This window comes from Cyrtonyx montezumae, unplaced genomic scaffold, assembly GCF_038088225.1.
Source record: "Cyrtonyx montezumae isolate F1298 unplaced genomic scaffold, pur_monq_1.0 scaffold_3, whole genome shotgun sequence".
Classification (NCBI taxonomy): domain Eukaryota; kingdom Metazoa; phylum Chordata; class Aves; order Galliformes; family Odontophoridae; genus Cyrtonyx; species Cyrtonyx montezumae.
In genome coordinates, this window is record NW_027072034.1 from 92,987,034 (window position 1) to 93,013,673 (window position 26,640).

The 26,640-nt window shown below is 38.5% G+C and overlaps 1 protein-coding gene across 1 annotated transcript in view; it reads right to left on the reverse strand.

The window, feature by feature from the left end:
• Positions 1-26,640, reverse strand: part of ARHGAP8 (Rho GTPase activating protein 8) — an 82,522-nt gene that overhangs the window by 2,582 nt on the left and 53,300 nt on the right. The window contains exons 9-12 of the mRNA XM_065742404.1: positions 25,706-25,779; positions 11,300-11,377; positions 10,502-10,630; positions 6,273-6,376 (exon numbers count right to left, since the gene is read on the reverse strand). Coding sequence (XP_065598476.1) covers positions 6,273-6,376; positions 10,502-10,630; positions 11,300-11,377; positions 25,706-25,779 — 385 coding nt within the window. The remainder of the gene's footprint in view (positions 1-6,272; positions 6,377-10,501; positions 10,631-11,299; positions 11,378-25,705; positions 25,780-26,640) is intronic.

A 26,640-nucleotide genomic window follows, 5' to 3' on the forward strand; every position in this document is an offset into this window, starting at 1 on the left:
GTATTTAAGTATTTAATTTATAATTGTTCCTTAGAACAATTTCAGGTAGAACAGGCAAGCAAAAAATGGTGCTTCTCAGCATCTCTCAATTTCTGGCTTTCCCACAGTGTCTCCTGAGAAGAAAGTTTAGTAATGGTATGGAAAGTCTGATGGCACTAGAGGAAAAACCTAAGAAATGCTACAATCACATGAACAAATAAATGAACTCCAGTTTCTCTCTGCTCAGTAACACAGGCTTTGTTTCCTTCTGTTTCCTGCTCCTCAGTGTTCTACCTAGTAAGAAGCCTGCTTGGTCAGCCATGAGGGGATATAAAATCCTTTACACATATGTGCAGTATGCCTTTTTTTTTCCTTAGGAGACATGAAGAAACACATATGTGCCAAAAGGTTAAAATTTTCTTTCAAAACGTAATATTTTTTTCCAGTAAGAGGTATTATTTTTCCTTCCAATCTTTGCCTTAACCTCCTAGGCCATTAGAGATACCACAGTGCTACAAATATTAGAGGATTCAATTGATTTTAAGGTCATGAAGCAGGGATGGATAAAGGAAGGGAGTGTTAATAAGGACATACTGTTGCCATAATCATCTTTTCAGAGGATTGAGTTCGCAACATGAGAATAAGGGTCATCAGATTAAACAGTGATGCCTGTTCCATGACCTTATGCAGAACTCAAATCATTCTCTCTAGAGTATGAACCAAGCCTGCTGACCTTCACATAGTGCTCTCAACAGACTATTTAACTATACAGAAAAAAAAAAAACCAGCAAGCTGCTTTCATTCATTTAATAGGCTTCACATGAGATCAGTGAAAAGAAGAGTTCATTGTACTACAGTAATGTAGCAAACACTAAACTACTACACCATTAAATGCTAAGGGAAAATATTTAGGACAATGATAAACATTTTGTTAACAAGGAGACACACACACAAGTATAATCCTGATGAAAATGGTCTTTGGATAGAGCTAAATGTAACAAGGTTAAGAACTGGTGTTTTGGCTCTAAGGTCAAGTGATCCATCCTGGCTACATCTATAGTGGGTAATGTTCTGCCGAGCAGCCTCTATGACTTAGAACAAATTATTATTGTTATTATTATTATACTAGGAAGTCTCATTTTAATTGAGAGCTCTGCTGCAGCCCATCACAGTGGTGTTTTTTTTACAGCATGAAACCAGACACATTTGCTGCATACCCTAGTGGGGGTGCTTTAGGTATAGATAAAGCAAGTGCCTACAACGGCAATAAAGCAATTTGTATAGTACTGGAGTGCTTGTTGAAACACATTCAGCTCAAACTAGATGCTTCCTTCAAATGCCAACTCTTCAGTCCAAAGCAACAGCACTGCAACTTGCTGACAGAACTAGGGTTTTTTTTAATTCTCAGTCAGCCGTCATGAGGAATATTTCTAACTCCAACATGAAACCAACTCTTTCAGTCCAATATCACTTCATGAACATTTCAAGGAGGTAGTCAATGTTGAAACCGTCAACAAAAATACCCATGACTCTCTCCTGAGAGGGAAAATACATAACATAAAATGAAATAGTGATTATATCTCAGGCAGAGCTACACTGCCTTGTATTTGAGTCTTCAATTAGACTGACACTCACGAATTCAAGGAAGACACTGCATGTTTTATTTCAAATTGCAGAGCAATCCTTTCCTCAGCAGATTAGAGAAAAAGCGTGCAACTGAAACCTATTCTCCCTTCACAATAATCTTGATGGCTCAACAAGATCTGCAAGGAAGCCCTTTCAAAGAATGATAGAAATCCAGAGCTTCAAGGATTCACGTGGATAATCAGTTCCAGCTCCTAGCTCTACATAGGACCACTCAAAAATTCAATCCCTATTCTGAGAACACAGTCCAGATGCTTCTTGAACTTTGGCAGATTGAGGGCATGAACACTGCCCTGAGGAGCCTATCCCAGTGCCTGACCACATTCTGCTGGATTTCTTAATATCCAACCTGACCATCTCCTGACGCTGCTCCATGCCATCCCCTCAGGTCCTGCTGCTATCAACAGAGAGAAGGTCTGGAGCACTTCCCTTAAGAAGAAAGGTTGAGGGAACTAAGCTTGTTTAGCTTGGAGAAGGCTCCTGGGAGACTTCACTGAAGTCCTCAAATACTTGAAAAGGGCTTATAGGCAGGAGAGAGACCAATTTTCACATGGAACAACAAGGATGACAGGATGAGAAGGAATGGCTTTAAACTAAAAGAGGGGAAAATTAGGCTAGAAATTCTTTACTCAGAGGCTGTTGAGGCATTGGAATAGGTTTCCCAGAGAAGTTAAAGATGCCCCATTTATAGAGGCATTCAAGGTCAGGTTGGATGGGGCCCTGCACAGTCTAGTGGCTGGAAAGCCTATCAATGACAGGGTGGCTGGAACTAGAAGATCACTAATGTCCCTTCCAACCTAAGCAATTCCATGATTTGATGATTCTAACAAATCATAGAATCATAGAATCAGCTATAAATTAGCTCCTCCCCCTCTCCTGAGGTTGCTGTAGGCTGCTGTGAGGTCTGCGTTCAGCCTCCTCTTCTAAAGGCTAACGAAACCAAGGGACCTCAGGCACTCCTCATACATCTTGCCCACTGAACCCTTCACCATCTTTGCAGCCTTCCTTTGGAGACTCTCTAATAGTTTTATGTCCTCCTTCTATCATTGTGCCCAAAACTGCACACAGTACTTGAGGTGAGGTCACAGAGCAGAGCTTGACCAGCTAGTAGTGCTGTGCCTGATGCACCACAGGGTACAGCTGGCCCTTTTGGCTGCCAGGGCATGCTGTTGGATCATGTTTGACTCACTGACAAGCAGGACCCCCAGATCCCTTTCCAAAGGGCTGCTCTGTGGTCTCTCCTGTTCCTAATAATGGTAATGGCTTTATCACACCCTGAGGGGATCTGGCTTCAAGCTACTTCAACTCCTCCAGTACTCCAATGCCAGATTTCTTTCTCAGACAACACAATCACATCCACACCATTGACAGCACTACCACAAGTAGTTAGTATTTTCTTCCCACACAAGACCATCTAAATCACCACTTTCTGGACTCTTCTAAATAGCTAAATAGTCCAGAGATGTGCTCTAACTAAGAAATACAAATGACATATTTAACATTTGGACTAACCCTCTAGACTCTTTCTTTGATTCCATCACAAAATTACCGTCACTGTTTCAAGTGAGAATATGCTTGTTCTGTCAATTTGATAAGCTAATAAAAGACAATTCTCTAAGGACCTACATTTGTCTTTGAAGGAGCCATCTGAACATCACAGAAAAGTGTTACAAGAAAGAACTACACAGTTCCAGCTTGTTCTCTTTCCCTTTTAACTAGAACATGTATAGAAAAAATATTAAGTAGTGACAGCTTATATTGAAAATAAGTCATCTAGAAATCTTTTTCCTAGTCTTCAGATGAAATCTGCAAATTTCTATACTCATAATTGGAAGTAAATGCTGAAGATTTAGTGCCCCATCAACAAATGTAAAAATACATGTCCATCACCCACAGAGCTGGTTTCCTCCAGCAAAACTGTATCAGTTTTTGGATTCCACACACATTCATTCCAGCAACCTGATGGATACTGCAGGAGTGACACTAGTCTGCCACTATTTTGCATAATGAACTTAAAATAGTGAAATTATAGCAGGTAGAAACATCCACTTACACTCACATTTTAAAGCTACAAAGACATCATTACCTTTTAAATTTTGTACTCACAATCACCATCAGAATCCCCAAAAAAGTTTCAGAACAAAGTTACTAGATATTAAATATCCCCCAAAACTTACTGGAAATGCAAGTTTCTATTTCCACTCTCCGCTAAACTTGCAGAGGTGCCAACAGCTCATGTGTGCCTCCCCAGGCTGTCATCTAATCTTTCCCAACATGATCCATCCCCTAGCCATCTCCAAGCTTTACTGGTGCTTATTACACTTTTAAATTGGACAAGAGATTGAGATAAAACATTAATTCAGAGCAATTCAGAGCTTTTTTTTTTTTCTTCCCCAGCTTGTACTTGGCTTTAACTATCCAGCTTCAGTATCAGATCTGAAACGTAACTCACGTGCTACAAAACCTCATTTATTTTTTTTCTGGTTGCTCCAGACTGACATTTTGAATTCAGCAGGTTTTTGCAATAGCTTCTTCAGGCAAGTCAGCAACCATTTTTTTTCATCAGGCATGAATAAAGGGATGAAAAGATTTAGTAAAGAAGGAAGTGTCTAAGTATAGAGATGAGGGCTATACGAGCTGTTCTGACCCTCCCTTCTGGATGTCTGATTTTGCATACAGATCTCAGTTCACACTGGAGGTGCAGACTCCTCTTTAGCAGCCACATGCACTGCAATGTGGAGCCATAGACCACAAACCTTTAACAGCACGCTGGGCTCATACTGGCAAAACAACTGCCAGTCTAAGGTTAAGAAGTATGGACCTGTTTTTGAAATGCAAGCTTTTTCCTTCTGTAGAAGTCGCACTGTCTTGCTGTAGCAGCCTTGGAGCTATTTCACTAGTTAGGGAGCTGAGACAGCAGAGAAAATACCTTTTTTGTTTTTTTTCCTCTTCTTCCACAAACCTATAACAATCTTACAGTATTCAAAACCCATACCTACTGATTACAATTCATCCAATTCATCCCATTCCATGAAATTACCACAAGCATCCCTTGCATTACTCAAGGTTGAGCTCATGGAAGAATTAAATTGGCTCTTACATGTAGGAAGGTTGATGCTTGCAGGTAAAAACTACATACATAGACTGGTAGGGCAGTCTATGTTTGAATTGTGTCAGCTTGTGCAGCACACTTATCTGCAGTGAATAGAAATCTCTAGCTTCAAGATTGTTTCACATTCCCTTGACCTTTCCACATGCAAATATTCCCCAAGACATTAAAGATGAAAAGCTATGGATCAGCAGAAATTGCAGAGCTGAGTACTAACATCAATTTGACGTGTTGCCTTATATAACAAGGAACACTCAAAAATAATGCTATATTCTGTTGCCCAATTACAGAAAACACTATGTAGTACTTTTGCACACCTCATTAACAGCTCAAGTGCTCAGCTCTTAAGAAGTGCATTGAGATGGTCCATCTATTACTAGAACGAAGTCACTTACACAATTCATAATACTGAGGAGACATATCAATTGCTAAAATAATAGCAAATGACATGAGGATTTTCTTAATAGCATTGCAGTTCAGTTAAGCAACAGTAAATGAACACGTGGGTATTAAGAACAACCTTGTACGTGTTGTCTCTGCAAGGGTCATGTCTACGTATTTCCTTTGTTCTTGCTTTTCTGTAATCTTTTAGTGTAATAAAGGACTAAATATGCTTGTTTTTGAAATATGCTACTGGCTAGTATATGGCAAATGTAGTTGTAGCCCAATAACAGTTAATGAGGTTGAAAATCAATGTCATTCTGTATATCTGTTATTACTTTGGTGGGCTCTTAAGTCTTCTGAAGGCTAGATCCCTTTATTTAGACATCAGCCAAACCAGGACTCTCAATTTGAGGCACCTGGGCTTGAAAAATGCAATTTGAAAAAGGTAATATATTGGATAAAGTGAGAGGGAGGAAAAATTACACTCATGTTAAAGTCTTTTCCTTCACATAAACTGATAACAGCATAATGTTATTAGGATGACTGCAGAATGACTGTAACTGAAATTCCCCCAAACTCCCATACTTGGGTCTCCAAATTCAAGTGTTTATTCTGAAGTACACTAAACTTCTGCAAAATGGCATTATTAAATATTTTTGTTTGATAATGTAGTAAACTAGAGAATGAAAGGCTATTTTAAACAGGAAAATGTTTTTAAAGTTAAATATAAAATATTTTGCTGATTACTTTCCCAAGGGTCACCAATATTTTTATAATTTTCTGAAGTGACACAAATATATACCTATATACTTAATATGTTTTAGGTGTCCAACATTTGCACGCTGGGAAAAAAATGACTTTATGAACTTTTTATGTAACACTAAAAATCACACACCTATTATTTTCAATATTTTTCACTCCAAAATAGGAAAAAAATCACTAAAACATACATTTGTGAATGGGCAATGGAGGAACGTGGACTTTTAAATATTCCAGTGAAGCCACAGTTTCATTTAAATTCACACAGTAGTATTTCTTACATGTACAGAAGAAATTCATGTTGACTGTATGGCTGAGACCATTGTTTAGCAACAAGTTTTATTAGATTTAATGAAATGATTGGCACTACTGTTGGATTTTTTTCCTATATACTCACCATATGGAGAAAGCATATCAGATATTTCAGAACAATGTAATTATGTTCAGGAAGTCCTTCAATGATTTGTTTACATCTGGTTACTCGTAAACAGCTCTCCACACCTGCAATATGAAAGTCAGTCATACTTTAACTCAAAAGCATCAACATGTTACCAAGAAATAGCACCTTATTTACAGCGGATGGAATTACTTTAGCTATTCATCTGTAGAACTGACCACAAAAATCCTCTTTATCAATATATATTCCCATGATAATAGATTGGGCTATCTCTTAGGATAAGCCCAATATATTGGGCAATACTTAGGATAAGTATTTAGTATTTTTTTATACACGGCTAAAACTAACTTCCAGAATATTCTCCCCACTCAGTGAAATGGCCAAGGTTTTGTTTTGAATCCCATTATCTCTTCACACATTGAATCCAGGCATTCTATTGTTTATATCATTAATTTATTGCTGAAACACAGTCCTGCAAAGCACTCTTGTGGCACTCTCCTAACTCCAAACACACTTCTGTGATTCTGCAGGAAACTCTTCTTTCTTGGACAAAGATTTATGAGATGGACATTTGGGTGAGTAAGAATTTTCTAGAGATGAGCCAAAGCAGATTTATTAACACATTTCTACAGATGGGCAGATCTGGAAGCAGACCCCAGACTCACTGAGAGAGTCTGGGTAAGAATTATGCTAGCACTGGAATACATTTTGAATATTGTTCCAAATGATTATATATATACATAGATTTTATTTTATTTTTTAATATCTTAATAAATGTAGTAGGGAAGTTTAACACCTAACTGGAAAAAAGGACTGAAAATTACAGTCATATCTGACCTAACTGGCTCATTTGTGCATATGTTTTTTTTCTCCATTTGTTCCATTTTTCTCTCTCTCCCTGACGTAGCTAGAGATTCATATAAGTATGTCTGCAGGCACAAAATTCCAGCATGTTAAAAGTTCCCTTGAGCTCTGATTTAAATACATGGAGCTATGCCCCGGTGAGCTGTGTTGATATTTTTACTACTGCGGAGCTATCAGTTCCTGTAAGACACAAAAACGTGAGTCACAAGAATTTTTTGTCAGCATTCTGCAGGGTAAATAATTCAGGGAGTGTAGCAGTACTGGGCAAAGGAACTCGTTAGCAGCATTTACAGCTGTGTAAGAAGTTCTTTGAAAACTACAAGGTTCTAGTTTTTTCTTTTCCTTTCTTCTTTTCTTTTCTTTTCTTTTCTTTTCTTTTCTTTTCTTTTCTTTTCTTTTCTTTTCTTTTCTTTTCTTTTCTTTTCTTTTCTTTTCTTTTCTTTTCTTTTCTTTTCTTTTCCTTTCTTTTCCTTTCTTTTCCTTTCTTTTCCTTTCTTTTCCTTTCTTTTCCTTTCTTTTCCTTTCCTTTCTTTTCCTTTCTTTTCCTTTCTTTTCTTTTCTTTTCTTTTCTTTTCTTTTCTTTTCTTTTCTTTTCTTTTCTTTTCTTTTCTTTTCTTTTCTTTTCTTTTCTTTTCTTTTCTTTTCTTTTCTTTTCTTTTTTTCTTTTCTTTTCTTTTCTTTTCTTTTCTTTTCTTTTCTTTTCTTTTCTTTTCTTTTCTTTTCTTTTCTTTTCTTTTCTTTTCTTTTCTTTTCTTTTCTTTTCTTTTCTTTTCTTTTCTTTTCTTTTCTTTTCTTTTCTTTTTTTTTCTTTCTTTTCTTTTTTCTTTTCTTTTTTTTGTCTATCACTCAGCTGATTTATTTCCCAGCTCCTGTCAATAAATCTTGTAAAAATGTTTCAGATGAGACACTAAAGAGAAAAGCTTCACTATGATTTCAAAGTATTGTAAAGCATCAGTAGTGAATTTCTGGGTTTGCAGGTTAAGAGATATAATAGATACATCACACACTGCTTTCCAGAAGCCAGAATGAGAATTTTCAAATCATTCCAGGACAGTTGTCTGTGATCACACCTCTTCAAAGCTCCCTTCTGCACTGTATTCACAGAGAGTGTGACTTTGCTGCAGTCCAGAATGGCTCTCAGGCTTAGCACCTTTAAAAATAGTATGCCACCATAGCATCAAGAAACAATAGTGGACATCACTCTGCATAACAAAAAAGCCCAAAGAGAAATTGTCTTCAACTGCATCTTTAACAGAATACTTTGCCAGCATCTAAAACAGTGATAAACAAAAATAACATGAACTGAAAGCTTCACAGACGTTTTTCCATGCAAAAAATCTCAGCATTTCTATGAAAATGCATTGCACTCAGATTCTTTTCAGATGTTTTCTTTTTTTTTTTTTGCAATCAGTTCTGGCAAAACATAACAATGTACAGAGTGAAAAGATTAATTCAGTAAAAATTAGCATCTATCTATCCTTTTCCCAAACTCCATCTATCCTTAATCTATTCTGAATAACTATCTTTATTCCCTCAGTTTCTACAACTGACCTGTGAAGACACTTTTTTTAACATGCTGAGATAGTTACTCTGTAGGTAGATGAATCTTTGATTTTAAAGACTTTTGACAAAATGCTTCATATGTATGAGTGCACCTGATTTTGCCTGCTATAACTTTTCAACTTTTAGGGTAATTTCAGCGATATTTGATAAAAGAAGTTGAAGGTTCCAAATACAGAAGAGATTAGGTTCTTTTAATTCTTGTATATAGTTACCAAACTTCTAATCTCTGCATATGTACTTAGATTTTTTTTTTATTTCCTACATGACAAAGTAGTATCTAATATTCATAAAAATGTTGTGCATTTTTTGTTTGATCAACTTGTGCTTTGGAAAAAGATTTTTACTGCAAAGTTCACAGCTCTGCCCCACAAAGTCTAGCTGTAAGGAAAGCAATTTCAAAACTGGAACTATTTTCGTGTGTATAAAAGCAGATTTTTATTCTCCCCACACTGCCAGCAGGGAGAATAAATTGGAAAAAAAAAAAAAAAAAGAGGAGAGGAGAGGAGAGAACAGTGTCCATAGGTCCAATTTTTCAGGTTGTTTTTCTGTAAAGAATAAACTTCTGGCATTGTTCTATCTGTCAAGAATCTGCTGGTAGTCACCAACATATAAACTGTTGAGACGATTAGATCAGATTTGAGAGAGTAGTAGATCAATGTCTATTATATACCTACGCATTTTGTAGAATTAGGTAACAGGGTAGAGAAGACAGAGCCTAAAGACATCCTGACCATGAAAAATGCCCAGTATGTGTATGGGGACTGCTGTCATGGCCTGAACCACTGATAGAGCACCTGAAGGAAAGATCCGTTCAGCCCTGGGAGCACAGGTAAAGGCAATTCACCTGTGTGACCAGAAGGGGTGGAGTCTGGCTCAACCCCTCTTGGACCTCATTTAAGGGCTGAGTGCCACCGAAGAAGGTTCTCTCGTTGGAGATACTTCCTTCTGGAGTTCTTTCCTTGTGAGCCTAGATCGTTAGAAATGGGTGTACATTCATTTTTCCTTCCATTTGTTACATCTCCTTGTTTGCAGTAATCCCTTCATCTTTGCAAGTGTGATATCAGTTCTATCTGGGCATTAGAGAAGACAAAGGAAAGCTCATGTTTGAGATGGGAATCCAGGCTTCATTAGCTCTGCTAATCATGGGGCTATTTTTCCTTACATCACTCTGAGTGCATAAACAGAATAAAAAAGCATCAAGAGTTAACACTGGTGTCAAGGTATCAGGCAGTGCAAATACAGGGAATACAAAAAGAATGATAGAGAATCACAGAACTGTAGGAGTTGGAAGGGATCTCTAGAGATCATCTAGTCCAAACCCCCTGCCAAAACAGGCTCCCTAGACCAGGTTGCACGGGTATGCAAATTATTTACCATAGTTATAATAGTGCCTGTAACATCTTCAAAACATTTTCTAACAATATGATGTGTTTGTACTTTTGTACTTTAAAGGTTGAGCTGAATCTAGAAAAAGAACAATGAAGGTGCTAGGGAAATTTGTTCTTTGTATATCCAGTATGGAGCTACCTGTCAGCTTTCTGAGCCTTCATGATACTCAGTAAAACAGCAGAGATTCTGATTCCCATGCTTTAAACTCCTTGGTGAGATGCTTCATCCACCATACTCTTCTGGATGGAATCCCACCTTGTGCTAGTACAGATTATGTCATTCATTAATATCTGTAGTTAAGGCATTGATGTAATTATACTCACAACTGAGCCATGGTTAGCAAACAGCAGTGAATTAGCACAGTTCAGTTTAGTTAGCTGTATGAATTTTCCTAAAACTGGATTAATACTCACTGGTAATTCCAACAATAGAATCGTAACACTCAAAGGTTAGCAACGGCTGAGGAAGTTCCCTAAGGAAAGTCTTTAGGATAACAGCAGGAATATGGATATCATGATAGTCATCAAAATTTACAGGCTTGCCTAAAAGGAGGAAAAAGAAAAATGTGTTCAATCAGATGTTTTACTTAATCTCTGAACTACTGTACAAAAACTGTTTCACACCACAGTTAGAAAACTTAGTGGTTTTTCAGCAGCTTGTAACTCCTACAATTTTCTCTTCGTATTTTTCAAAGCTTTATTAATCTTGCTGTAAGTCATTCTCTCCATAAATGTGTACCATAAAATTACTTCATGTGGAAGTCACTGGCTTTCAAAATCACTTTATTACATTTCATCAATTATTATGTAAAACTGCATTTCTTTGCAATAGCCATGGAAGAACACCAGAGGCAAAATGACACTAAGGTGCAATACTTGGCATTTTTAACTAACCGTAGTGCCTCAAACTGCACAGAGGTAATACAAGTGCCTATGAGAAACCAGACTGTTTTTTACTCAAACCTCAACATTCTTTAGTCACTACAATTTTTGAAAATTCTGACATCAGCTTATCAGTAAGTTTTAAGCTACCTTCTGAGCTTCTGTACTAATGTTCTTATTATGGTATTTTAGGTTACAAATGACTTTTGATTAACTGATTATAAAAAAAACCAACAAAGCACTACCATTTCTGCTTCGTCAATTAAAACAAGATCAATAAGGCCCTCACACTGTTATAAAACTATTGCAATTTTTATAATGGCAACTTACCCTGATTGTAGAGCTTCTGAACATCTTTAATAGTCTGGATGCTGGCTGACCTTCTGAAGAGGCCCTCTACTTGTAGGCCTGAAAAATACATTTAATGTCCCATCAGTAACAGCTGCCACTCTCTTGTTTTTCTTCATAGATTCAGTTGCAAACAGAACAGAGGAAGAAGTTTCGGGAGCAAACACACTTGATACAAAAAGTTGTAATGGTGTCTAAAGCATTTTCTTTACTGCCACTCACAGAAATACTATCACCTTTATGTAAGTTTTTTAGAGGTGTCATAATTATATATATATTTTTAAGGTAGTTTTCAATAGTGCCTAGTGACACAGAAGCGAAGATTTAGATTTGCTAGGCTGCTTATGTACCTCTGTCTCAGTGTGTCTATAAACTGAGACAAATCTACAAACGCCTAAAATCTGCTATTCTAATTTAAACACCTTAAAGCCTTAGCAAGCCAATGAGTATTTGCAACAATTCCCTGAGGTCCTACTTCTGTCAGTGTGTGAAACAATATCTAAACTAGGAGATGCTTTACAGCATATTTGGATTAAGGAGTCCTTACTGTTGAAGGCACATTAGCCTCCCCACCTTCAAGGTACTTTTGGGCAGACCACTGCTCCATTCACCTTTCCCAGGAAATCAATGGGACTTCAGGCTCTGTCTGCCCCTAGTATTTTGAAATACTCAATTATAGTCTCAAGACATTTCTGAAATGTGCATTGTAAGTTTCAGGAGGAGTACCTATTTAACTTGACTTCATGTCTCTGACTAACTGAAAGCTGATTTCAGTGACAGAGGAAAAATGTCAGTAAACTGCATACAGTCAAGGATTGAAATTGGATAATAGCTTTCAAAGGAAGTTGTTTATCTGATTTATAACACAAAACAGCACTGGGACAAGAAGTATTACTTTTCTGAAACATGCAGCGCCTCTTGCTTTTGAGTTTGGTAAAATCACAATTTCCTTCTCTGTCCCCCTCTCTGGTTTGTGTTGTTCCTTCTGCCTAGCAGAAAATACAATTTGGCTCATGTGTAGTCTCAGTTTGAGATTCCCACTGGAAGCACAATCATCGAAAATATTAGGCTATCTGACAAAACATAGCAAAAATAGCAGCCTTTTTGAGAAGGGTGGCAGACCACCCACTGACTTGAAGAGGCTGTTGTTTGTTTTCTTTACATGAATGTGGAAGCGCAGATGATTGACTTTTTTTTTCATGCTAATCTTTCAGCAGCTAAGTAGTCAGACTGAAAGTGATGCTTGTGTATAGTAACTGAAATATGTGCACATCTATTTGCATCATCAAGAGCTGTTATGGTGTTCTAGAAAAATCTGGAGTCACAGGCTAATGTACACTAATATACTAGGATAGAATCATAGAATCACCAAAGTTGGAAGAGACCTCTAAGAGCATCTAGTCCAACTGTCCACATATCGCTAGTATTTTCCACTAAGTCATGTCCCTCAGTACAACATCTAAATGTTCCTTGAACACCTCCCAAGTCAATGACTACACCACCTCCCTGGGCAGCCCACTCCAGCGTCTGATCACTCTCTTGGAGAAGCAGTATTTCCTAACATCCAACCTGACTCTTCCCTGACAAAAATTGAGGCCATTCCCCCTAGTCCTATTGCTAGGTACTGTCATTCCTGTAAATTCACCCAGGCTACATACAAAAGTATATTTTACACATGAAAAAGTAGTAAATGCAGAATTCCTTGATCAAAGTCTTCCTGATAGAATAGCATTTAGTATTATTCATATGAATTTAGATCAGTATACTAGAAGATTGATAATGTACAACCAAAGTAAATTTTCAGAAGTAAATTTTCAGATGTTTCAGAGCCTTTTGTTAAGCCCTAGGTCTCATTAGAAGTGTCCCACTCACTAGAATTAGAAGCTAATCTGAAGCTTGATTGAATATGGCATCTTAATTTTTTTCTGAACATGTATGTTCTTGATTCTTAAACTCCAATTTAAATATTAAAACTTTAGCTTATGCCTAAAAATCTGGAAGAAGTATGGTATCTCATACTATACTATGAAGGGCATGTGTGAATTTAGTAAAGGAACCTAGTAGATAGCGATCGATCTATTTGAATGTTTCTTTCACTCTCTACCAGATCATGTTCAATTGAACAAAGTTACTGCAAATGACACCACTGTAGAAAAACTGTTCCATTAGATTTATAGTACAACCTGTCTGAAGGCATGGCCTTGGAAATGGCAGCTCTGAACAGCCAGTTTGTCAAGGCACTGCTCACAGCAAACAACACGTGCAATAATTTTCTTAGAATTTGTAGAATTTTATGCTGGCTGTAAGTGGACTGTAGGTTTTCTGTAGACACATGTATTTCAGAAGATGGACATTACAAATGCTCAAAATTCAGTTTGCAGGAAGTGGTTTAATAGTTAATGCTTTAATCTGATGTTAATCTCACTGTATAAACTACAGTGTAATAAATATCAATAAAGAAATATTTCTTTATTGTCTGTGTTTTCAAGAGTCTAACTAAAGACATGCATCTCTAGTGCAGACAGCAGCTGTACTTGTCCTGCATCCCATCAGTGTTACTGTAATGGTACATAACACATCTTGCTGGATATGTTGTTTGGAAGCCTTGGAGAGGAGAAAACAACTATTTCTTCATTTGCAGAAATGTAGGATGTGGGTGAAATTCATGGTACATTCAGAATTAAATTTCCAGAACAGCTGAAACAGGATCAATATACAGTAATCTATTTGATCACAGTTGGTAACAACCAAATACCAGTGCTGGTATCTCAGTGTTTGCGGATATCCACACGTACAACCTATTTAAGTGACATGACTAATTAAATGTAGGTTAGAGCAAAAATTCTTAGTGGTAAAGAAATGTTTACTCTCTTTCTAAGGTAAAGAAACTAGAGCAACAACAGCCCCTTTCTTGTATAAAAATGCTTAAAACAAGAAATAATATATTACAGTGATTTCTTAAATAAACTACAGGTAATATCTTCAGCCCATTAGTATAAACAGAGATGAGCCATCTGCAATAATGCTATTGAAGTTGGAAAACAATGAGCCCTTCTGTGTAGAAAGACCTTCTGCAATGATTTTTTTCTGACTTGCACGATACTTATGAACTGAGTGAGATTAATAAGAAGTCTGCAAGCCTATTATTTACTCTCAGTTCTTTTTGCACTTCAGAAGGGCCTGCCATAGTCAGGGCAAGGGAAAGCAATCTGAAACATCATTTGAATGACAGTGCTACACCGCATTTCCCACATCATCTAACCTGAATTGCATAAGCATATGCCCCCAACTGGAGTCTCCTAATAAGGGATGGGAAAGGGAAAAGGGACCTGAAGCCTCTTGTCAGTTATTCGACTGTGAAGGGTAAGCACTCAGCCTGACACACAACCAGACATGTATTTGCCAGCCTTGCCTCTTCCTGTTCAGTCAATAGCAGGGAAAAATCAGTCCGTGGCACTAACATAATAAAGCGCTGTTTAGCACTAGGTGCCCCCACCGAAGTGAAATTAATCAGTCTTCTTTTTGCAAACAAAATTCATATCAGAGCCACCAGTGTTAAAGGATTAGGAATCAAAATTGTCTGAAGACAATCCTGGTCATTGCACTTCTACACACTCTTTTTTTATCCTTGGAAGAATGTGTTTTGACTTAGATGGCTCAATTTTATGTTAGTAGTGTTCTTCAGTCAAATTGTATTTATAGCTCAATTTATCTCAGCTACCCCTTTATTCGGTTGAATTTTTTTTCCTGCTGTACAAGTTGAACTATTTTGCCATTAAAGGCATGGGTAAACTATTCTACAGAGAATACAAAAATCAGACTAACAATCAGGCTAACAATGCTTGCCAGACCACTGCTAGCTGATGACTGGCACTAACAGCAGTTCTGATATACACACAGCTGCACATCACTCAAATGTTCCACCAATGCTGCAGAACCTCTATTGAGATAACACAAACTGCTCCATGCCCCTGCACATAAAAACAGATAAATAGATGGACAGATAGATATAGAGATTAGCAGAGTTTTGCTACCCTGCCCTATGTTCTCTGGACCAAAGAGAGTAGAATTTTATTTCAAATATTCAATGCTAGAGAGAAAAATATAGTAATATGACTAGAGAAGAAGCCATCTGTATTCAATGAAAAGTGATTCTGAGATTGAGAATTTAACTGAGTAATTATTTAAATGTCAGTAATCATAAATGAAAACAGACAGGCACTTCATTCCACACTGAAATAAGATGGGTTTTACCATAGTAGACAAAATTTTACAGTGAAATGACACAACTGTGTCACACTCTGAATTAATAAACTGTTGCTAAAAATACTTAACCCCTTTCTGCCTCCCCGATCAGTTGCTCCAAAGGAAAAACACAGAAAATCAAAACAGATAAATTAAAGCAGCACATGCTGTCACATTGCTGAAAACTTGTCAAAGAAAGAGAGATGAGAAAATTGCATTCTTTTTCTTTCAATCATCTGGCATCAAAAATTGTTGTTAATTTGCCTGCTTTCACAAGAGAAACAGCAAAGAGTGAGAATCTGAATTCTTTCTATACAAAACTGAGTTTAGAAATGTTTTTTCGATTGTTGGTCCTGCTGATTTTCAGGAATCACATAGTTGTAGGAAGGGATGTCCAGAGGTCATCAAATCCAACCCCCTTGTAAAGCAGGCTCCCTGCAGCAGGCTGCACAGGTAGGCATCCAGGTGGGTCTTGAATATCTCCAGAGAACAATACTCCACAACCTCCCTGGGCAGCCTGTGCCAGTGCTCCATCACCCTCATTGTAAAGAACTTATTTCGCATCTGGTGCTGAACTTCCTATGCTCCAATTTATGGCCATTTCCCCTTGTCCTCTCCCCACAGACCGCTGAATAGAGATTGGCCATGTCCCTTTGACTCCCACACTTAAGATATTTATAAATATTTGTAAGATCCCCTCTGAGCCATCTTCTCTCAAGGCTGAACAGACCCAGTTTGCTCAGCTTTTCCTCACAGGAGAGGTGCTCCAGGCCCTTTATCATTTTTGTGGCCTCTCACTGGACTCTCTTCAATGAGATCCTGATCTTCTTTGTACGGGGGAGCCTAGAACTGGACACAGTACTCCAGGTGAGGCCTCACCAGGGCAGAGTAGAGGGGGCGGATCACCTCCCTTGACCTGCTGGCCATGTTCCTTTTAATGCACCCCAGGATGCCATTGGCCTTCTTGGCCACCAGGGTACACTGCTGGCTCATGGCTAACCTGTGGTCCACCAGGACTCCCAGGTGCTTCTCTGCAGAGCTTGTCTCCAGCAGGTCATCTCCCAACCTGTGGTGATATTTGCAGTTATTCCTTCCTAGGTGTAAGAGTCTACACTTGTTTTTGTTAAACCTGATCTGGTCTCTTGCTGCCTGGTTCTCTAGCCTGTCCAGGTCTTGCTGAATAGCAGCACAGCCTTCTGATGTGTCAGCCACTCCTCCCAGCTTTATATCATCAGTGTACTTACTGATGGTGGACACTATCTCATCAAGGTCATAAATTAAGATATTAAAAAAGACTGGACTCAGCACCAACCTCCGGGCAACACCGCTAGTCACAGGTCTCCGACCAGACTCTTGACTACTGATCACCACCCTCTGAACTCAGACAGTCAGCCAATTCTCAACCCACCTCAGTGTCTACCCCTCTATCCCACACTTTCTCAGCTTCATTATCAGGATCAGGATGTCAAGGGAGGAAGAATCAAAGTCTTGCTGAAGTCAAGATATATGACATTCACTGCTCTCCTCCCATCTCCCCATCCTGTGATTCCATCATAGAAAGCTATGAGGTTAGTCAAGCATGATTTTCCCTTGCTGAATCCATGCTGACTATTCCTGATGACTTTCTCTTCCAATTGCTTGGAGGTGGCATCTAGAATAAGATGTTCCATCACCTTTCCAGGGACAGAGGTGAGACTGACTGGCATGTAGTTTCCCAGATTTTCCTTCATGCCCTTTCTTTAGACTGGAGTGACATTGGCTATCCCTGAGTCTTCAGGCACCTTTCCTGTTTTCCAAGACCCATCAAAGATGATAGAGAGCAGTTTGGCAATCACCTCTGCCAGCTCCCTCAGCACACATGGATGCATCCCATCAGGGCCCATGGGTTTGTGCACATTGATCCCACTTAGATGCTCTTGGACCACCCTTTCCTCAACCAGAGGGAAGCTCTCAATTTTCCTGACTCTCTCTCTCTTCTCTCCAGGGTCCCAAGGGAGAGTCTTTGAAGCAAAGACCAAAGTAAAGAAGGCATTCAGTATCTCTGTCTTCTCAGCATCCCCCATTACCAGATTACGTTCAGCAGGGGACCTACAGTATCCATAGTCTTCCTTTTACTGTTAAAATACTTAAAAAAAAAACCCTTCTTATTATCCTTTATCTCCTTCACCAGTTTCAGCTCCAGGTGAGCTTTAGCCTTCCTTGTCACTTCACTGCAGGCCCTGGCAACACTCCTATACTCCTCCCAAGAGGACAAGCCCTTTTTCCACATTTCATAGACTACCTCCTTCCCTTTGATCTTATCCATGAGCTCCTTGCTCCATTGAGTTCCATTGAGCTCCTTATCCATGTAGGTCTCCTGCCTCCCTTCCCCAGTTTCCTACTCTTAGGGATGTACCAATCCTGAGCTTGGAAGAAATGCTGTATAAATGTTGCCCAGTTTTCATGGGCTCCCTTACCTTCAAGCACTCTTGCCCATGAGATACCTCCATGTAGGACGCAGAAATACTGAAATTGGGTCTCTGAAAGTCCAAGGTAGAAATCCTACTTTTAGCCTTACCTCTTCCACTCAAGATCTTGAACTCCACCATCACGACTGCTACATCCCAAGCTGCCCCTAGCCTTCACATCCCTAACAAGCCCATCCCTGTTGGTAAGAACAAGGTCCAGAAGCACCCCCTGCCTTGTTGGTTCCTCTACCACCTTTGTAAGAAAATGATCTTCAACACATTGCAGGAATGGTTTCGACCACATGTGCCTGGCTATGTTGCTTACCCAACAAATATCTGGATGATTAAGGTACCCCATGAGAACCAGTGCCCAGGATTGGGAGGCTACTTCCAGCTGCTTGTAGAAGCCCTCATCAACTTCAACCTCCTGATCTGATGACTTGTAGTATACCTCTACAATGATGTCAACCATAGTAGTCTGCCCCTTAACTCTCACACACAACACACGTCCTTCACCCTCATCCAGGTGGTACTTATTATATTCTAGTTGGTCTTTCACATGAGGGGAACTCCCCCACCTTGCTTCCCCAGCCTGTCTTTCCAAAAAAGGACATAGCTCTCCAAGATATCACTTTGGTCATGCAAGCTGTCCAACCACATCTCTGTGACTGCAATGAGTTCATGGTCCTACAACTGTACATGGATCTAAAGCTCATCCTGCTTATTTCCCATTCTACGCACATTGATATACAGGCACTTTAGGAAAGCAGCAGGTACAGTTACCACTAGAGGGACACAAAATGAGTTTGGATGGCTTACTGGCAACATTACCTTCTCTGAGGAGTCCTTGCATGATCCTATGGAACAACTCAGAGGCTTTTCCCTGCAATCTCCAATAGTGACAACATCCCTCAGCCTTTCTCTGTCACATATAACTCCCCTCCCTACTCCCTTCAAACCCAGTTTAAAGCCCTGGAAGTGTCCATCCTGATTTGGAATTTTTTTTCATCCTCACTAATGCAACTGATTCAGGCTTCTTCAGATTGCTCAATTCTAGTAAGAATCCCTTTTAAAAATCAGAACTTATTTATTTCTACTGACTAATTTAAACCATATTTTAACTGCTCACATTCACTGCAATCATTTGTCTAAAGTAGTAGAAACTAAGAATTTTTATGATTAAGATAAATTTGGGATATATATTTTTAAGGTTAGAATACAGTACAAGTTTTAGGAGTGGGTTACACATTCTCCCTTGTACACTGTGAAACAAAGAGGGAGTATCAAGATGTGGAAATGATTTGCACTGCAAGATGGTGCAGAAATTCTAGGACAGAGGGAAAGAGAAAATAGTTCCAGCCCTATAGTGAAGCTGCAGCAGCAAGAATTTAGAACAGTGCATTCTTCCACAAATCCAAAGTGTGTTTTCAGCCTTGCAGTTTTGAACAGCACAGCCTAGCCTTTGGATTTATGAATGAATATTCTCAGTATATACTTGGCACCTCTGAACATAATTTATTTACAATGTTTGAGCATCAAAAACACAAACTGTGCTTATTACACAGATCATTTTTATTTGATGACACGTGAACCAGTCTCATCTCCACGATCCCAAGGTAAAAACTTTCTCATTGAAACAGAAAGACAAGAAATCAGAAATGTTTACATGACCAATGTCAAGGTTTCCCAGTGTTACATTTTTAAAGATATTTGATTGATTACAAAGTGGAGGCCAGGAGGTAAATTAACTAAGCTACAGCAATCCAAACGTATTCAGAATGTATAACCACGGTCTCTGCCCATTCTGACTCACCATCAGAGTGTATTCATTCACATTAAAAAATTAAACCAAAACTTTCTCCATCAGCAAGATATGTTGTGCTTCATGAAGAGAACAGGAAGGAAAGATTAATTGCTGTTTACCCCCATTGTTGATGCCGAACAGATAAAGGACAAGTTTAGTTGTCACCATAATCATGCAATAGGACATTTACTACTTTATTATTAGTCTTCTGTAGCACAGTTATTACCATTGCATTCATGAGTCCTTGTCATCCCCCAGGACTCTCCTCTGGTACTATGAGAGATCATGGATCAGAAAGTTTGTGCTGCAGAGCACTAGCAGTCAACAAAAGAGATAAGTTAAGAGAGAAAGACTCAGTAATGGGGACTGCTGTGGCATAATTTTCCTTTATGGGACAGTTATCTATTTTGTTTCTATAATTTTGCAGAGCAATTCCTTCACCATGAGTTTATTGGCCTGTTTCATTACATCTGAGCTTCTGCTGATCTCAATCTCTTCAGTTTCTATGTTTTTTTTTTTTTTTTTTTTGTAGCTGGTTCCTTATTTGCCTACTCTTGAGAGCATAAACATCATATTTTGCAAATTTTAGTTTTGGCTTTAGACCATTTAAAACACAAACAAAAATGGAGTTTGCACCTCTAAATGCACTGAAAATAATAATCTTACCTTTAGATTTCAAACTGGTAATGTGTAATAAACCAGTAAAAAGATGGTGTATTACTACTTCAAGATAGGCTCAGTGTAAGGACTAAGGGAATGTAGTGAATTGTATTAACGCTGATCTAAACAAAACCCCAAACCAACACTCACACGCCACCGAGTTTTCAATTTCTCATGACAAGTCTAAATAGAGTATGTTAACTACTTTTCAAGAACAAGAAGATGCAAAAGCAAAAGTCATGAAAGGAAGTGCTGTGACACCTATGTAAACATAAAGGAAAAGCGCATGACTGAACCCTGCAGCCTCCAATGCACAAGGCTATGAGTTCCCTCTGTCCTGCCAGCATGCTGTAGGCAGCACCTGTGGCTGCTGCCACTCTCATATCCCCAAGCATCAGGGGTGCTTAAAAGTGCAGCCTTCATAGCACAGCATTACTTACATCTCTGCTTACAAAAACAGTCTGTTAGATGAGACAGCTCCCATTAGCAACGCACTTCACCACTAAGTAGGTTGCTGAGGACATGTGGAGACATATTAACCGGAGAAAAAATGACTGCCTTGTGGCATAAACTGGGTTTGTTTGAGAAAGGGGCCTGTGAGCAAAGCATTAAGATCATTACCACTGAAGGAATGACACCAGGTTATGAACACTTATGAATTGTTCTGACAAGAGAGTGAATATTTAATTAAGCAAGGCAATTTCTCAAGGCACAGTAGCGATAAGGTAATACACAAAAATCTTATTTAGTGTAAGGTCAAGCCAAGTCTAAACTAGACAGGTGAACAAGTTGTTTTGAGGTTGAACAGGGAAAAAAGTCCTCTGTTTTGCCAGTTACTATGAAGATCTACTCACAGATGAGCCCTGTTAAACCTATCCTTCCTCTATGGCCTGACTAAACCATAAGCTGAGTTTTGAAATTAAGAAAACTTCTCTGTTCTAGTCCAGAAGATGAACTCTGAGATTTAATCTTAATGAGCCTATTATTTTCTCAAATACTCAGAAATCATTTAAAGAAACCAGCTCTCTCCTGCGAAGGTTACCAGGAACTGAAATTAAGCATTATTAAATCTCATTATTGAAAACAGCAAAAACATTTTTTTCACTTAAAAACTCGCCTAAACGAATGAAAGAAGAAAGATGTCAACTTTCTCTTCCTTCGTTGAAAAGATAGCCTGAACATTATTATAGAAATTAAGAAACATAGTTTATCATGTTTATTGTAAATTTCTGAGTCATCAGCCAATAGTAGATCTCCTTTACATGACACTAACAGATGTAAAGGAGTCTGTCTGCTGAGTTTTTTAGTATTGGGTGACCTTCTTCTCAGATGACTCCAAAGTAATGCCTCCTATTACTATGGAAACTACAACAGATACAAAGAGCACAGTAACACTGTTCGACAGAGTGATTTCTCAGCTGCAAAACCAAAAAATAACTCCCTATAATACCATGAGGATGGAAACTATGCCTACAACCAAATGGAAAAAGTAACAACAGTGAATTTCTGCCACTTCTGGAGGATGAGCTGAAGTTTTCGCTGCACTCACAGCTGCATCTGGAGTGCAAAGAATGCTGCCAGTCAGCCTCCAGGGCTGTCAGCACCAGAACCAACACGTGCTGGCAGAACTGAGATATTCCAGATTTAGATAAAGAGTTAAAATCAGAACAGACAGCTAGTACTACAGATACCTGCACACTTATAAACAAGTGCAAAAAAATGCATGTCTATCACCTACTGTGAACAGCCTCAGCATGGCAGGTACTTGGCTTTCAAGCATCAGCTGGCTCAAAATGTCAGCAAATGCTCTACCTGACAAGCCGTCTCCCTAACTGAGAAATCTGGTTAGAGGACATCTCCTTGTGATAGGGGATATGTCAGCTCGGAACAAACCTATGTTTAGCTGGAAGATGCCAGAGCTGGCAGATCTGATGGCCTATCTTCCCGGGGACATAGAAGGACAGAAAGATGGGGAAAAGTGAGACAGCCTGCCTAGCAAGGGTGAGGCTGAGCTGCAGAACAGTGCTCAGCATCACTGTGCCACCAACTTGAACAGATGCACAAAGCAGGACAAAGCCTTTTGTTCAGAAATATCACCACATATCCTCAGAGACTGTCCTTCACAAACTGCACTGAACAGATGAAGTTTTAGCCAAAAAAAAAAAGAGGATGTCTGGAGAAAATCCAAGGATGATTACTGCTTTCAAAATAACAAGCCTTCATCTCAGAGAAATTTTGCAATGTTATGTTTGAGCCAAATCTTTTCTTTAATCACAACCATGAAAGCTGAAATTTTAGTGGTTTTTTTTTATATTATTTGCTTTTGTTTTGTTTTTATTTTGAATTTCTGTATTGTTCAGTAGAAAAAATGGTGGAAGTGTCTGATACTGTAGTCTCTACAAGACAAAACATCAAGAAAAACATCAAGAAAAACAAGAGGAAGACCACCTGTGTTCAGTCATTACAAGAAATTACTAATGAAACTTTGGTCACAAATACAATACTTCTTTCAAATCTTTAAGTAGGTGCAAGAAGTGCAAGATAAGCAAAGTAACCTCTCCATATGGAGTCTGAAGTTTAAATTAATCAACATTTTTAGTGATTAAACTTTCACTCCATTTCTCACTAATAACAGCTTTGAGAAGTAGTGGTATCAGTGTATGTTCATCCTTGCTTTAGCTCTCCTGACTCCTGTGGATTAGTGAGTAAGAGGTATTTGCCTATTAAGATAAGCTAAATGTATGTAAGTATGATTGTTTCCTAACAATTTAAAACACGAAAAAACTGGCTTTCATCTGCAGAGGGGGCATGCACTGATCCACTACATAAGCTCTAATTATCCACTTACAATTATAATTACAGGGATTGTCTCAAGCTGCCAGTCACTTGCCTTCAACATTCTTAGTAGTGAACTATTTACATTCCACACATTCAACAGTAATGTATTTGAAACAAGGTACACCTGAAAAGTTTTCATCTTTAATGTGCCTGGAACAGCATATCCAGGATGTCGAAACAGCTTTATGAGAGTGGAAATGTTGAATTAGAACCTTCAATAAAGTCTGTTAGGAGCTCTTGGTGTGCTGTAGATCAGTAGATACCTTTAATAGCAGAGTGGGCTCCACTCCAATACTTCACCTTTGGTTGCCAAGTATTTTGATGATAAATCAGCAATTTCAATAGGCTCGCAGCCGGCTGTTCTGTATAGAAGGAGGCCTACAAAAGCTATGCTCAGCTGCTTGTGAACTGAAAGCAGTTATCCACTGCAATGGATCTCCCTCTTAATCCCCTATACATACCATTAAGCTTCATGCAAGTTATGAAAACAAAACAAAAATAAAATGTGCAATAAAATGTTCTTATTACTACAGGATAAACTAAAATATGGTTTAGCCATGAGGGAAAGATGCTGCATAGTCTGTCCTCATTTAAACCAGCATGATCTTGCACTGATGCAAATGAAGCCAGGATTTCTCAAGAGAGTCTGCAACACAGATGAAAAGTAACATTCTTCCTCACATTCCTTCCTCTCTCTTTCCACAAATGTAAAGCCTATTCAGTGCAAGTTTTAAAAATATCTGAAATTTCTCTGTTAAGATTCAAATAAACTCAGAACAAACTCTGCTAGCAACAGTTAAACAGAAATAAGCACTGAACACATTTGAAGACACTTAAACACATTTGAAATGAAAATGTACCTTGTTCAGAATAGCAGCTCAAGAACGCAGTTAAGATTGAGAATATTGTGGGATGTATGTTTAGGGTAAGGCTCTCTATGGAAGATGATAAATAACTCACCATTTGTATTCTTAATTTGTGTGCTGTCAATACAAATAGTTCTTTGAACAAGGAAAACCTCAGATGAAACTGTCATATATGACAGCAATACAGAGCTAGGAGCCTGGTTTTGGACTTAACAAAATTCATGTTAATCCTTAAAATTAGTTTAAGCATTAACCAAAATTAATAGCATGTAAAAGACTAGTGATGTTCCATTTAAAAACAAACAAACAAAAAAACCCACTAACAATGCCACCTGCACCATCACAAAAAGTAACTGAACCATTCTGGCTTTCTTCGTTTGCCTCTACTGACTACTACTATTAAAAATTCACACTGTACTTTCAGAGATCATAGCAATCAATCCCAGTTTTAGCTCTTAGCAACGTTGTGCTAGTCACACAACTGTGTTATGCTCTGTTTCTTGTCTTTCACCTATAATATAAATGCACCTAATACTTGGAGTTGGTAATGTAAGATTTAATAACATTCATGAAACTCTTAATGCTGTGAAGCAGGGGGAGGTATGGAAATGTTATTCTCATCACCTTCAAAATCAGGGATCAAAATGCAAAATCGCCTTATATAGAGAAAAGGAACTTCAGAACTGTAGTCTGATCTCTTCCTCTCCGCCTGCTCCACCATTCCACCATTCCATAAGTTGGGAACACAGTGCACTTGTCCTACATATATCACCTGATGCTTCCTCCATTGTGTTGGTTGGGTATGCAATACGGAGACTACAGCAGTTCAAAGTGCATCCCCTCTTTGCCACGTGTGTGAAGGTGATTTGTGACATAGGCTTAGAATGTAGCTCTAGGCAGCCTGGTCTAGTGACTGGCAACCCTGCCCTCGGCAGGGGGATTGAAACTAGATGATCTTTGAGGCCATTCTATGATTCTATGAAGTAAAGGTTGTTGTAAACTGTGTCCCTATACATTGCAACCATAGATATGACTTGTAGTCAAAGGACCTGTAAATGCCAGTAGAAGTTTTTTGCGAAGGGAAGTCTTCAAGCTTGCTCCTACAAAGTGCATTTTTTTCAATGAGTTCTATAAATACAGAACTTCTCATTGATTTTTACTGCAAGTTCTATTTAAAAGCCACAATATGATACAGGTTGATTATTTGTATTTCAAGATATCCTCTCTCACCTGCTATTCCCTAATCTGATTCTGAGAGCAAGAAGCACCCCCTCCCCCTCTCCCCCCCCCAGTTTTGTTTTTTGGGTTTCTTTTTTTGGAGGATAATTTGGAGGATAATCTGATAATAAAATACTGCCTATGAATCAAAGCCCTCAAGGCAATGCCCAATTGCCACTCAGATGTTCAGGATTTGAATACATCCTTCATTTTCAGGTTGCAGCTATAAACATAGCTGAATCAGGCACTGAGGGTTACATACTGCTGTCTTTGTTCTGAAAGACAAATCCCTTTCTGACACAGAACTCACCTTTTCTTTTCAGGTAGGACACAGTTTCCTTCATTACTGGGGGAATTAGTTCACCGCTATTTTTGTCCTTGATACTGTTAGAAAGACAGAAAAATAAAAACAAAACAGTAACAGCCCTTAAGTGGTGTTGGCAGACAAAGAATCAAACAAACAGCAGAACAGTCTCAGGAAAAACCTCAGGGACTTTAGAAGTATGCACTTCCTTCCAAAAATCAAGGAGCCCACATCTTGGTGCCTGCACCAAACACAACGGTCCTCCACAATTGCTAGAGGTGCCAAATGAGCCAAAGAGCTATTCCTAAATGCCTTTTCTTTTTTCCTTTTTTTTTTTTTTCTAGAAAACTGCACAACCACAAAAGTAATGTATATAAAGAAGAGCTGTTTGCTGCACCAAAGAGGAGCTGAAGGCAGAGTAGCAGAAACGTGTTCCAGGTTGAATTTGACCCCAAACAAGTTTGGTTTCTCTTTAGTTTCGTTTCCCTGGTTGGTGTGCACAGTGATGTGATGGTGATGGCAGCAGTGACAGTGCTGATTGGATTCAGTTGCACACCACTGCTGGAACGTGGTTTGAAAGCAGCTCAGAAGCAGATGAGAAAAAAGCTTACAGCGAGTGCTTTATAACGTCTTGGGGAATGCTGCAGATTTAGAAGCCTGTTATCATGCAGATTTTTCTTTGCTGTTTCTCTCTTTTTATGTCACAGAGTATGTATAAATAAAATGATATTTTACTATTTGTTTTGAAGGCAGAGTGATGCAGTGAGATTGAGTTTATTAATGCTTTGAATGATTCTCATGAAATTAGATTTCCTTCTCTTTCATGAGTGAGCAGCTGAAGCAAAAAATTGAACATAACATTTTCTTAATCTAGACAGCACAGAAAATTCAGCAATTCTCTACAAATATGTCTTTAGCAGTTTTAAAAGTATAACAAATAC